This window comes from Eubalaena glacialis, chromosome 16, assembly GCF_028564815.1.
Source record: "Eubalaena glacialis isolate mEubGla1 chromosome 16, mEubGla1.1.hap2.+ XY, whole genome shotgun sequence".
Lineage (NCBI taxonomy): Eukaryota > Metazoa > Chordata > Mammalia > Artiodactyla > Balaenidae > Eubalaena > Eubalaena glacialis.
In genome coordinates this window covers 74,317,694-74,331,607 of record NC_083731.1, presented here as the reverse complement: position 1 = coordinate 74,331,607, position 13,914 = coordinate 74,317,694, and the positions used below count along the sequence as shown (strand labels likewise).

The 13,914-nt window shown below is 46.4% G+C and overlaps 1 protein-coding gene across 1 annotated transcript; it reads left to right on the top strand.

Annotated features, from left to right (window-relative positions):
- The first annotated feature begins 4,401 nt into the window (after nt 1-4,401).
- Nucleotides 4,402-4,812, top strand: LOC133076576 (transmembrane protein 272-like). The gene is given in 1 exon segment (XM_061171125.1): nt 4,402-4,812. A coding segment is annotated over 1 exon segment (357 nt). The 5' UTR covers nt 4,402-4,446; the 3' UTR covers nt 4,804-4,812.
- The last annotated feature ends 9,102 nt before the right edge of the window (nt 4,813-13,914 follow it).

Genomic DNA, 13,914 nt, shown 5'->3' with positions numbered 1-13,914 from the left:
ATGTGCTAAGTTGTGGCTTTGGTCTGACTACAGTTGATGCAAAGAAGTTACCGACTGCCAATTACTTACACCATTGAATTCAGCCATAATCGTGGCCTTTCTCTGTGCTTCTTTTTAAAAAAAGTTTCCTGTATAGGGCAGTAGAGTTTGCATCTGGTTAAAATGTGTTTGATTTTAGCAGTTCTTATTTCTGTTTTTAACCATATTTCCTAGTTCTCAACTGACTAGCATGGAATTTGCTGGCTGCAATCATCAATCAAACGTTAAACTCCGATGTTTGGGGGTGATGTCTGTGACTCACAAGCTTATATCAGTCTAGGGAGGTGATTTGCTCATGGGTTGTATTGACATATGTTGAAACAGGAAAAGTGTTGGAGAAAGGAATATCAAAGGTCCTGCGTAGCCTGCAGTTAAGTTTTCAAAATTCCAAGCCCACAGAAATGTCACACCTGCCAAAAGTACCTGAGGTCTAAAATACCTTAGGTCTAAAATACCTTAGGTCTACCTCCATTTATTAGTGACCCTTCCCAACCATCCAAGCCCACCTCAAAGCTTTCTATATCAAAAGCTAGAAAACACAAGTGTCCGTTTTTCCAAAATGATTTCATAAGAATGAAGCAATAACACACACACAAACACACACACACACACACAAACAGAATCGAGTGCCATATATAAAATTTCATTTGGACCCATTGTCTGATTTCTTTGTCAGCTTCCTTCTGGTGCTTGGGGCCTTCAAAAGAGGCTGCCCAGTGGCACTGGTCATGATGTTGATCTGAGACATCAAAGGAATGTCTTCAAGATGGCTGTTCTCCTATGCAATCAGTAGCCACAAGCTCTGTTCTGTCTTGGGAAACGTGTCTGATTTGGAGCAAGCGTTTGGAGCCTTTTGTGTCTGAGATCACCTCACTGTTAAATACCCTCCCCTTTTGGCAGCGGTCTGGTGGGCAATGTTCTGGAATGTATAAATATAGGACCTTTTCTCTTAACATCCTGATGGGATCTACCTGGTGCTCTGTTTAGCCCCAAGGAAACCCAACGGCTCTTACATGAACAGGGCTGCATATGTGGCCGCAGAGTGTTAGAAGAAAGCTCTGATGGATTGAGTGCCATAGAGGTGCTCAAAACAAGGGCAAAGTTTTCAGCAGTAATTACCTCTGCCCCACCCTCTCTCACTGGACTACCTCATGATCAGGTAGAGCAAGGTAGAACTTTCCTTTAGAGATACTACCGTCCATGGAGTCTATTCCTCTCAATAACGGCAAACTTTTCCTTTATGAAAGCCAGCCCTTTATGAAAGCCAGCCCTTTATGAAAGCCAGCCCAGAACCCAAAGGTAATTTATTTTAATGAACACACCGGGGCCCTAATAAGCAGCATTGATTTTTTTCCTGGCAATCTAAAACTGTTTGAAGCCAAATTAAATTTTTGTGCTCATCACAGCGAGGCAATACACAGTGAGTCCATAACCATGAGAGCAATAGCAAACAGGCTTATAGAATCCCCAGACAGAGAGGTTTACTAGTGAGGCCAGTGCTTTCTATTTAACCCCCTCGGAACACTGCAGCGTCTCTGAAATGCATCCGATGGCACCACCGTATTGCATTGTATTGAAGAGAAGTGGGTGGACATTTCCCAGGGTCACCTAAGAGAACTGACAATCATGACCCATTAGAAGATCATGAAATGAATTTAGTAGGTTGTGATCACTTTAAAAAAATAGAATAGAAAATATTAGAGTGCCTGATAAGTATCGTGTGATATACACGCACACGTGTGTGTTTGGTAAGTTGACCATGTAATTTATCATCCCAACTGGGACACTGTTGAGAGTACAGGGGGGCTTTAATAATAATCACGCCAGGAAAACAGCATAAACTGGCACCTCTCTGAGCCAGCCAGGACATACGCTTACCCGATTACTAGGCTGTGACGTAAAGTGTGTTTGTTGCTGAGCACCGTATTGAAAGAAAGTTTCAAAACCACTGACTTAGTGGCCGTTTGTCTACCTAACACTCCATTTCATCTTCTGGGACCCCACTTCTCAGTAATAATCGCTACCACCCCATGAGCACTTACTATGTGCCAGGTGCCGTGCTAAGGGCCTAGCCCCCGTTTTGAACGTATTCAGTTCTCACAATGCCCCTTTGAGGCAGGTCCTTGTATCAGAAAGGATTTTTTGAATATAAGGAAAAAAAATCGGCTCTGGCTAACCTGAGAGGTAATTTGTTAAAAGAGCTCACGACTTCAAAGGTTGGTGAAAGAGGAAAGAACCAGGTGGCTCCAGGAAGCCTGGGCTGTGAGACCCGGGCAGTTGCTCTGGGCCAGCAGTGAAGTGAAATGAACCCCAGAGAGTTCCTCTCTCCTGGCATCAGGTGCCCACAAACCAGTACTGGGAAGGTGGCTAGGTCCCTGGACCTTGGGTGCCAGGCTGACCCTGGTGTGGAGAAGGCGCCTCCAGGGAGGACAGGCCCTGGGATGCACGTGACAGTGGGGGCCAGCCCCCAGGGAATGGGACCCTACTAGGAAGGGAAATGGTGCTGAGTAACTGAACCCCGAGCTGCGCTATTAGCTCCAGCTTACAGATGAGGAAACTGAAGTGGAAAGGTTGCTTCTCTTGGGTTTCCACGGGGTAAATGGCTGAGCCCCTGTGCACCCCACGCCTGCCCGAGCTCATAGTCCTTCTCTTCGGCCGCCCTGCTCCTCCCAACTGGTTTTCTCCTGTTTCCCAAACCCACCACCCTTCATCTTTGCCATGCCACTCCCATTCCCACCTCTCCCTGCTCACAGGGGCTCGGAATATACCACCTCTTCCAGGAAGCCCTCCCTGGATGCATCAGCACTATGTGAGTGGCTCTCTGGACCCCTTTAAGCCCTCACTTCCTTTTTCTTATGTTCTGCCTCCCAGCCAGGCTACAGATCTTATTCCTAGAAAGCCTGGGCAACTGGACCATTTGGGAGCACTTTCCCGGTTTAGGAAAAAACCCCTGTGACTTAATATCTTTGATTTAAGCACCTGGGTAGTATGGTGTAGATGGTGGTCAGAGGTGTGGACCGACATCCATCTCATCCTTTTACTCACTGTGGACCTGGGTGAAGTGACTTAACTTCTCTGAACCTTAGTTTTCTCATCCACAAACCAGGGATAATAATATACAGCCCCTAGGTTAGCATAAGCATTAAATGAGATCATATAGGCCAAATGCTGGCCTAATCACTTCACTTAGGTTTCGTTATCTTTCATAAATGATAACTTTTCAGTGTAGAAAATAAGAGAATACAGATAAGCACAAAGAAGATTTCTAACCCAGTAAAGAGAGATACTGGAATCCTTCCTGGAGGAGGTGGTACCTGTTTGGATGTTTATGAAAGAGTCAGGCTGGGGAGCAGAGGGGCCCCAGGATAGCGTGAGCACACAGTCCGGGCAGGGAGATGAGGAGCAGCCCCATACTGTTGGAACGTCAAGCACAGGATTTCCCTAATGGGCCACACCCCACACATATGCTGGGCTGGGTGTACAGCAGTGAGCCAAGCATAGCTGGACCCTGCCCTTCCATTCTAGTGGGGGAGAACTACTGGAGGTGTACCCAGCATGGTCGCTATTGATTGGTCATATCGGGGGAGGAGCTGGGAGCATCCCTGGTTTCTAGCTTGGACATTTCACCAAATGGATATGGAAGACCGAGTTATGTTTTCAACATATTGAGCCTGAGGCCTGAGGATATTCAGTGGAACTCCTCCTGAGTCTGAGAGACACAGGAGGGCTTGGTGGGAAGGGCACCTGCCAGCTTTGGCTGAAGACACACCTGGTGTTATACTCTGGCTCTTCCACTTTTGACCCACGTGACCTTGGCCAACTCGTTCACCCAACTGGTCCTCAATTCCTTTGTTTCTAAAGTGAGGAAAGTGGTGTGCATTCCATAGGGTTGTTTTACATAGGACAATGTGCCTAAAAACACTTCGTGTCTGTATTAGTCAGCTCGGGCTGCCTTAACAAGATTCCACAGACCGGGCAGCTTAAACAACTAACATTTAGTTGGGATCGGGGAGGAGGGCACTTCCAGATGATGACCAGATCCAGGGAGTGGTCACTGGAGGGAGGCAGAGCAGGTCACTGGAGCCAGGGGGCGCCAAGGAACTGACCTCAAGGCTAAGGAAGCAAACCAGAGCAACAGGGAAACTCGGTGCAGAGATGAACTTCAGTCAACAAATCCCTTGTCCAAAGCAATTCACACATCTATAAAAGATTCCACCAAGGATGCTAAGGATTGATGCCTTCATTCTTGCCAGTTCTAATTCTTCAAAATGAAATTTCACTCCTTGGCAGCATTTCCAACTCCAGTGTGTGCACTTTTCCTAATGAATCTTTCTGTTTCTCTCCTCCCCCTGTCCCCTCTCCTCCCCCTCCTTTGTTGCTCTGCCCTCCAACCCCTGGCTCCCTACCATGACCCAGGTGTCTCTCCTGCTGTACAACTCCACCAGGATGAGGCGGCTTCTGTCCAAGGCCGTGGTGATTGATGACCACGACGATGATGTATATCCCTAGAGGCAGAACGCACACAAATATTACATCCACCTCCTCCTCAGCCTCTTCCTCTTCCTCTGGTTCTTTCTGGGAAATTACTGGGTCTTTTCTGTTTACCTGCCAGATTTTGTTCCCCCTTTCCAGCAGCCTCAGGATTATTGTGACAAAACCGTGTACCTCTTTGCGGTAGGGGTCCTCGTGCTGGGCTTACTTGTGCTGGGCAGCAGCTGTGTCCACGCATGGTCCAGGTGGAGGTCTGCTGCTGAGGAAGACTGAGAACCAGCCCCCCCGGCACATGCACACACACATATACACATGCACAAGTACGCACAGGCACACACACACACATATACACGTGCACAAATACAGGCACACACACACATATACACATGCACAAATACACACAGATACACAGGCACATACACACATATACACACGCACAAATACAGGCACACACACACACATATACACATGCACATACATATACACACACACACACACTGTTGCAGGAGAAGGGCACGCTGTGAAAGCAATAAAACCTTCCCTGCAGGCATTTAAGAATCCACCAAAATGCTGAGTATTCTAGCAGGCTAAAGAAACGCTGGCCTGCCTGGGTCTAGGAAAGGCACCTTTGCTCTTTTCAGAGTGAGGATTTTGTATTCATAAGAGTTTTCAAAGGGGTTTTTTTTTTTTTTTTTTTTTTTGAGGGGATGAGGCAAAGAATGGGAGACATTTTCAAATCACAGTTGCAGTTCCAGTGACTGTTAGGGGAGAGAGGTTTGTTGTTGTCACCGCTGCTACTGCTGGGTTGTCATTCAGCCACGGGCACCTTGAAGTTACAGAAAGAGCGTGGACTTTCAAACAAGACACAGCTTTACTCGCTATGATGACTTTTGTCATGAGAAGGAGAATAGTGCTCTTATTTAATGAGTCCACCTGCCTTTGGGGAAAGTTAAGGAGCATCTCTCCCAACCCCAGATCAGCTGGGTTTGCTCTGACGGCTGGGGCCTCCCAAGGACAGCTGTAAAATCTGCCAAGGTCAAGGAAGTAGATTCCTGCTCGGAGCTGTGGTCTGGCCTGCAGAGAGAGCGTTGCTTTCACAGCGTGTTCTGTGCCACTGCAGATCCTTTGCTTGGCCTTGAGTCTGCTTTTTTCCCTGGTTATCTGTGTACATCTCTGTGGTTCGCTGATGACATAAACCAGTTCAGTGTGTTTTGGCTGGGTTGCCTGCAGTGTCGCTAATGTAGGTGCTTTTGGTCTCTGAGTTTAAATACTCTACAGTAGAAAATCTACTTAATGCCAGGCTAGGGTTTGGAAGTCTGTAAATCCATTTGTTTGGAAGTCCGTGATGACACCAAACAGCCACCACTAGCGTGCCTCTCGCCCCGTTGTGAGATGAGGTTCCTGGGAGCTGGGTGCCATGTCAGGGTGTCAGCCCCTGGGGTGGGCGGAGCCCCTACACTAGAGAGTTCTAGAGGAAGACTCTGTCATGTGTCACAGCTTCTGTCTGTCTTTACACGGAGCTGGGCTGCTGTGTGTGTGTGGGTGTGTGTGTACTTCATAATCAAACCACCCCCTGAGTGGCCACCGGTGTGGGGCACCTTCCTTTATCAGACGTGTCAGCTCAAAGCAAGAGAGGCTCACTCCTCCCCGTGGCTTTAAGAGAAAAGGACCCATGAGTCCCATGGCGCATCTCCATCGAGTTTGAAGGCATCTGTCACCTGGAGTCACGTTTGGTCCTGGTTTCCTCCCAGGTAAGAAGAAGGTGCTAGCTTTGCCCTCTGCTGGGTAAAGAGGGGAGAGCCCTTATTCCACCCCTGTCCCTCTGGGTACTTTCTAGTTTCCTTTTCACTTGAGCCGTGAAGGAAGATCAGAGGGTTTGCAGCTTGCAGTTCCTACCCTCATCTGTGATGCCCCAATGCATTCTTGTCGTGCCGCACGTCGCCCTCTCCGTGCTGGGGGCCTGAGAGGGTCTGTGGGCAGGCAAGGTGCTCCATGGGCTTGGGACCCAGACAGTTCTCTGGGCCAGCAATAAAATGAATGAACCCCAGAGAGCTCCTGTGCATGACTTTGCGGAGGGCACACTGAGTGACTCAGGGGATGACATCCTCAGTATGCTATACCCACACGCTGGCAGGCTTTGAATGGTAATTTATTAGGGCCTCCCTCAAGGGATGGTGAGACGCTTATGACGAGGCGCATTTCCAGAAAGCCGTTCAGGGCTAAGGCAAATGGTCCACCACCATGGTTCTCTGAAGGTCTGGCTTAATCCAGAGATGACATCCAAACTGTGTAGGAAGTGATGGGCTGCTGGCCCTTGAACTGATTCCATTAGTACCATTTCCCTCATCTGGGCTTTTGATAGAAGATGAGCGTGGCAAGCCCACAGTTGTGATCACTGGCAGGGCCCTGGAGTGCGGACATTCTACACTGCATATACCTGCAGACTGAAGCACCAAGGCTGACCCGAAACACGGCCACCCCTCCTCTGCAGAACGTCCTAAGGCAATGGTATTCTGGGGAAATGAACAAGGTAACAGCTGAACTTTCTGGATGTTATGAAAACTCAAAGAAGAGATCCACACGGTTAGGAGGAATAATCAGTTGTTCCCTTCTGAGAAAAGTCTGCAGCAAAAAAAAAAAGTGTACACTGAAGTCACTTAATTCTATTTGCTACATTGGGCGTCATGCAAAAAAACCATCGTGATTCTACTCCTTACCTGAATCTATCGAGATGGCAGTTGGATGCGGTAAAATGGGATTATTCCATTGGGGTCAGCCACGCTAGTGGGTCTCAGACCTCAGTGAACATCAGAACTACCCCCGGGTTTGTTTAAAATGCTGAATCCCAGCCCACAGGTATTCTGATGTGTGGGTCCCCACTGATGCTGATTCCATGGGTTAGAGAACTGCACATATGCCCTCAGGCCACACAAGAGGCACAGACTGATCCAGGACGGTCCCATCCTGGCGGTGACCATGAGGACAATATGATGTTACTTCCAGTATTTCATGTTATTTCCGTCTGGCTTATCGTAAGAAGAGGCAAAATGGTTAGTAACTTCCATTTTTGTGTAACTGAATCTTGTGCTTCATTTCCTTGGGGGTATTTTCATGTTGTTGAAATAAACTTGGTCAGTTTGTTCCTCAGCACCTTTCCGGAGTGCCCTGGGGGAGAGACTCCTCCAAGCCTTGGGACTCTATTTGTTCTTAAACCAGTGGGATCACCACAGGTGCAGACTTTCCCCTCGGAAGCCGACAACCATCAGGGGCCTGTTCTAGGCAGATTTTGCTCCATAGAACTCATAATCCTCAGGTGGATCGATGGGTTTGTAGTGGAGATTCTAGAAAAATGAGTTAACAGAAAATCCTTCTTATTGATTCTAGTGGTAATTTTTCTTTTTATGAGTATGGAACTAAGAAGAAAGCAAATCTCTCTTTTATAGAGATCGAATTTCAATAGTTCAGTTTTCGGGTCAGCTGGTGTCATAGCAGCCAAGTTATCTTGGATATCTTGGGAGACAGCATTTTGCTATTTAGCAGAAGGAAAATAGGAGGTGGGTGTTTTCGTTTTTTAAATTGAAATACATATATATACACATATATATATACTTTCTTTTTTGTATTTGTTTCCATTATGGTTTATCACAGGATATTGAATGTAGTTCCCTGTGCTATACAGTAGGACCTTGTTGTTTATCCATTTTATATATGAGTTTGCATTTGCTAACTCCAAATTCCCAATCCATCCCTCTCCCACCCCCTCTCCCTTGGAAACTACAAGTCTGTTCCTTATGTCTGTGAGTCTGTTTCTGTTTCATAAAAGTTCATTTGTGTCTTATTTTAGATTCCACATATAAGTGATATCATATGGTATTTGTCTTTCTCTTTCTGACTTACTTCACTTAGTATGATAATCTCTAGTTCCATCCATGTTGCTGCAAATGGCATTATTTCATTCTTTTTTTGTGACTGAGTAGTATTCCATTGTCTATATGTACCACATCTTCTTTATCCATTCATGTGGCGATGGACATTTAGGTTGTTTCCATGTCTTGGCTATTGTAAATAGTGTTGCTATGAACATAGTGGTGCATGCATCTTTTCGAATTATATTTTTGTCTAGATATATGCCCAGGAGTGGCATTGCTGGATCATATGGCAGCTCTATTTTTAGTTTTTTGAGGAACCTCCATACTGTTTTCTGTAGTGGCTGTACCAACTTACATTCAGGAGGTGGGGTGTTTTCAAATACATCTTCTATTGTTTTCTCTGGAACGCTTCCTTAGATCAGTTAGCTTTTAAAGTTTAAACTTTCTTACTGCATTGTATGGAAGTATAGTTCCACTTCATAGGAAAAGAAAAGGCAACCGGTACTTTCTGCAGGTTTGTACCATACCAGATGTGGTATTAAGGGTTCACAATGGCACGTTCTAATCAAGCTCCTGAAAAGTCTCATGATTCAAAAGCCCTCTGTTCTGATCACCTCCTGTTCATTCCATTGGTGAGAGAGGGGTTCCCGGCCCTAAATAGGGTGGCCAAACACACAGCACCTGACATTGAACAGATGAGATTGACAGCCTTTTTTGAGTCACATATACTCACAGCCTGGGGAGGAGGACGTGGCCTGCTGTGTGATGCCACATGGGGATTGCGTGCAGGAGCAGAGTGAACAACCAGGGCTGTAAGGGGTCACGCTTTGTAGTAACAAGAGGGTGGGGTGACCTCTAGTTCCGCAGGAGGATGGGATTGGTTTGTCTGACTAATTTCACAGGCTGGCAGGGAGGTGAAGGCTGTGAGGTTGCCGAGAGGGTGGGGTGTGGCCAGTCTGACTGATCAGGGAACCAGCCGGGTGAGGAGCCTTCCCCGCTGGGCGGGGGGCAGATCTGGTGAAAGCAGGGGACTCTCAGCTAGGCCTTTGGGCCTCTCCGAAGCTCAAAGATGTCAAGGCAGCCCATGAAATTTTACGCCTTGCAATATGCCCTCCAAGATCAATCCCTGCCTGTATTCATTGGCCATATTCCCTGGGTTACTTACTCCTGGATTCAAGTCTGGCTTTGAACTTTCTCAACCACCAAATCGGCAAAGGAGATGTAATCAATGATAAGATATGCATTGTCCATGAAGTTCGCCCCCCCCAGCACCCAGCGCTATCCAGGTGAGAATACTCATTGTCTCCTTCCTGAATAGTTCTGTCCCTGGTCGACAGCACTGAGCTCCTGTCAATGATTTTCCCCACAATTGCAAAAATCTTGCAGTCTGATTGGATTCTTCCAAGACAAATTTTTTTTCACTCTTTATCTCTTTACTTTAATATTTCAGCCTTTAAAATGTCCTGTAGCCTGTACTTTTCCATAGCCACACACACAAAAAAGGCATTTTGCAAATCAGTCTACAGTTTATAAGTGTGTTTATAAAGAAGGCAGTTTCAGTTCAATTGCCAGTCCTCTGGGGCAAGGCGTTGTGGCCCAGCTTCCCCTGGTCCCTTGTGCCAGCCCAGTGGGGCCGCCCCAGCTGCAGCAGGTGTTGAAGCTAATGGCTCACACCTGCAGCCTTTCCTGGAGCCCTTCCTTGGTTGGGTAGAGCAAGCTTGTGCATGAATTACCACTCCCTTGCACATGCACACATATACACACACAAATGCTCGTGCGTGCACGCACACACACACACACACACACACACACACACACACACGGTTATCCATTTCTAAGGACTGATCCGGACAAGAGGGCATCCCAGCTTCAGGGCAGGTCAAACTCTGGTGTCGTTTATGTGCCAGAGCTCCCCAGGGGGTCAGGCCAGACTTCACAGAAGCCACATCCTTTCCCAGCTTCTTCCTTTTTCCTGTCCTTCCTCCCTGTCTTGCATTCCGGTTTCTCCTGAGACCACTCCCACAATACATCACATTAAGTGAAGCTCCACTTCAGGCTCTGCCACTTCAGGACAGGGCTATTTTTCCACAGCTGGAGGCAGGAGCTATATCAGTAGTATAGTCCCTTTTATAAGCCCTTTTATTTTCCTAAAATGACTGTTTTAAAACTTTGTTTTCTTTATAAAGGTGATACACGCTTATGGCTGAAAATTCAAGTAGTGCCAAAGGCTATAAAAACTTAAAAGATGACCTAAATGGGAAGGAAATCCAAAAAAGAGGGAATATATGTATACATATAGCTGATTCACTTTGCTGTACAGTAGAATCTAACACAACATTGTAAAGCAACTATATTCCAATAAAAATTAATTTTAAAAAGTAATATAAGGCTAATATGCATATTAAGTTAAAAAGTGATGTGATCATTTAGTTTACTAATTAAAAATTTGTCTTAAAAAATTTAAAAAATAAACGTAAAAGATTTCAAACCCTACCATAACTCTTAGTTCTAGGCCCCCGAAAGGTCACCAGCATTCATCTTTTAGTCTCTTTTCAGAAAATATCTGTATATATTTAAGCATAAATATGTGATTTTTATACAATTTACATCACATTATTCATTAACTACTCTGCAACCTGCTTTTTTCCACTTATAAACCAAGAACTTCTTTCCATCATCAACGCAAAGAGACCTGCCTCAAAAATGACCAATACACATAAGACTCATTTAAATAGGCACTTTCTCTGTAACTGTCAGGGAGATCATTTCTGTGAATCAAACTGGAAAAACTAGTAATTTGACATTTTATTTTGCCAAATGAACAACTGAGAGCTCAGTTTGACAAAGTAGTTGTCAGTTCCCGCCTCGTGTGCCAAACAAATGAGCCTGACTGAACCCAAACTCCCTGTGAAATGATTGAGGATCCGATTAGATCAAGGGCACGTGACCCACCCGAGGGCAACTCAGTGGTCCCCAGCAGTGGATTAAAGCTCGCGAGAGAAAAGAAGTTGAACTGGTTCTGTGTTATTCACATCCACAAAACCACATACCTAAGGAGCAAACTATCCTTCCAATAGGGCATCTGTGTGTGAGCGTGTGTGTATGATTAAGAAGCTGTATTAGGCAATGAACACAAGACGGAGGCAGCACCTGACTATCACAGAAATTATAAAACATGTTTTAAGATACATAACAAAAGTAATAATTAACCACAGAACAATACCATCTCACAGCCACTAGGATGGCTACTATAAAGCAACAGCAAAACCCAGAAAATAACAAGTGCTGGAGAGGATGTAGAGAAATTGGAACCCTTGTGCACTGTTGGTGGGGATGGAAAATGTTGCAGCTGCTATGGAAAACAGCATGGAGGTTCCTTAAAAAATTAAAAATAGAACTGCCTTATGATCCAGCAATTGTACCTCTGGGTATATACCCAAAGGAATTGAAAGCAGGGTCTTGAAAAGATATTTGTACACCAGTGTTCACGGCAGCATTATTCACAATAGGCAGAAGGTGGAAACACCCCAAGTGTCCATCGAGAGATGAATGGGTAAACAAAACGTGGTGTTTACATACTACGGACTAATATTCTGCCTTGAAAAGGAAGGAAGTTCTGACACACACCACGACATGAATGAACCTTGCAGACATTATGCTAAGTGAAATAAAAGAGTCACGAAAGGACAAATACTATATGATTTCACTTACGGGAGGTCCCTAGAGCAGTCAAATTCATAGAGACAGAAAGCAGAATGGTGGTTGCTTGGGGCTGGGGGGAGGGGGGAAGAGGGAGTTAATGTTTAATGGGGACAGAGTTTCAGTTTTGTAAGATGAAAAGCTCTGGAGATGGATGCTGGTGATGGCTGCACAACAGGGTGAATGTACTTAATGCCACTGAACTGTGCACTTAAAAAAGGGTTAAGATGGTAAATTTTACGTTACGTATATTATACCACAATTTAAAAATACGTAAATAAAATCATGTATTCCTCAATCCTTCCAAGCCTCCCCAGAATGATGGAATCACCCAGGATTAAACAGCTGGCAAGGGCAGGGCCATTTAGACATTCCACGCATATGTAAGGGCACACATGCTCACAGGCTCACAACAACCCAGTCTCACTCTTAGTTGACTGAGGTCTTAGTGCCCCGCCTTCTGTCTCTGAGTGCCTCTGATTTAGGGGGAGCGGGGGTGGGGGGGGGAGAGGTAGGCGTGGGGAGGGATGCTGGTGGAGGGAACGGTGAACTCGCAGCCACCCAGTCAACACAGGAACCAATCAACCAACCAAAAGAGGAAGGAGATGGTAGATGATAGAGGACGTTTCCACCCCACAGAAGTGACTAAAAGAAGAAACCGAAGAGAAGCCACCAGGAGAAGTGTCCCATCCTTACAGAAAAGGGGTTAAATGTGTGGGGTCTGGACCCCGACTGTCAGGTTGGAATCCTGGCTCTGGTACTTTCTAGATGCTAGTGTGATCGAGGACACACCTTGAAATTCTCTGTGCCTCAGTCTACTCATTTGAAATGAGCTTAGAATAGTGCTTGGCACATGGCAAGTAGAGTATAAGTATTTGTTACATAAGAGGAAAGGTCCTGTATTTCACCCTCACTCCTATGCCTCAAGGACTGGTGGTTTATGGTGCCGTGTAGAGGGGAAACTGAGGCTCGGAGAGGTGGAGTGTCTCCTGTGAAGAGGCAGCAGAGCTGAACATGGGTCTTCTGACTCTTGATCCCAGTTCTTGCCACTGCGTGTCTGCCGCCCTCTCCCTGTCCCTTGGTGGCCCTTCTCCTGAGCCAGCAGTGGGAACCAGGTGGCACAGGGAGCATTGGTCCGGGTGAGTCACAGCAACCCCTCAGAGCATCAGAGCATTATCTCTGGCCCCTGAGCCCCACCGGAGAAAGCCGACTGCTTTTGCACTGAGAACCTTTCTGCCAGGAAACGACAGCCCTAGAAACAGACTGCGTGAGACTTTCAGACCAACACAAGCCCCGTCTGTGGGAAATCATTTCCTTCATCAGTTCCGTTAACAGGGTGACTGATCGACCCAGGCATCACGACTGCCCTGCCCTTGGCCCATCTCGTCCACGTGCCTGGTTCTTGGAAGGTGGACAGGGCTAGGGAAAGAAGGTGCACCTTTGTGTGTTTTTTAATTTGAATGAGTAATTCATGAACATAGTACAAAATTCAAAGGCACCAAAGGGTGTTTGGTGTAAGCAGACTCTCTGTCCCCACTGACAGATCTCTTACCAGAGGCCTCCGCCCCATGATTAGTTTCCTGTGAAAGGAAGGACACCCTTAAATCCATGGATTTGCCCTTCAGGGAATTGGTTCAGATGGGCAGCAGATGGTTGCCCCGGGGGAGAGCGAGTCTGTAAAACTGGTGGCATCAAGAGACTTGGGGAGGCAACCAGAGAGGCGGTTCTGAGTGGGGTTCTGCCCCCCGCTGGGTGCCCGTGTGGGTGGGTCATTGTCTGCCATGTCATCCCTGGGCTGCTTCTCTCCTCCCTTAGT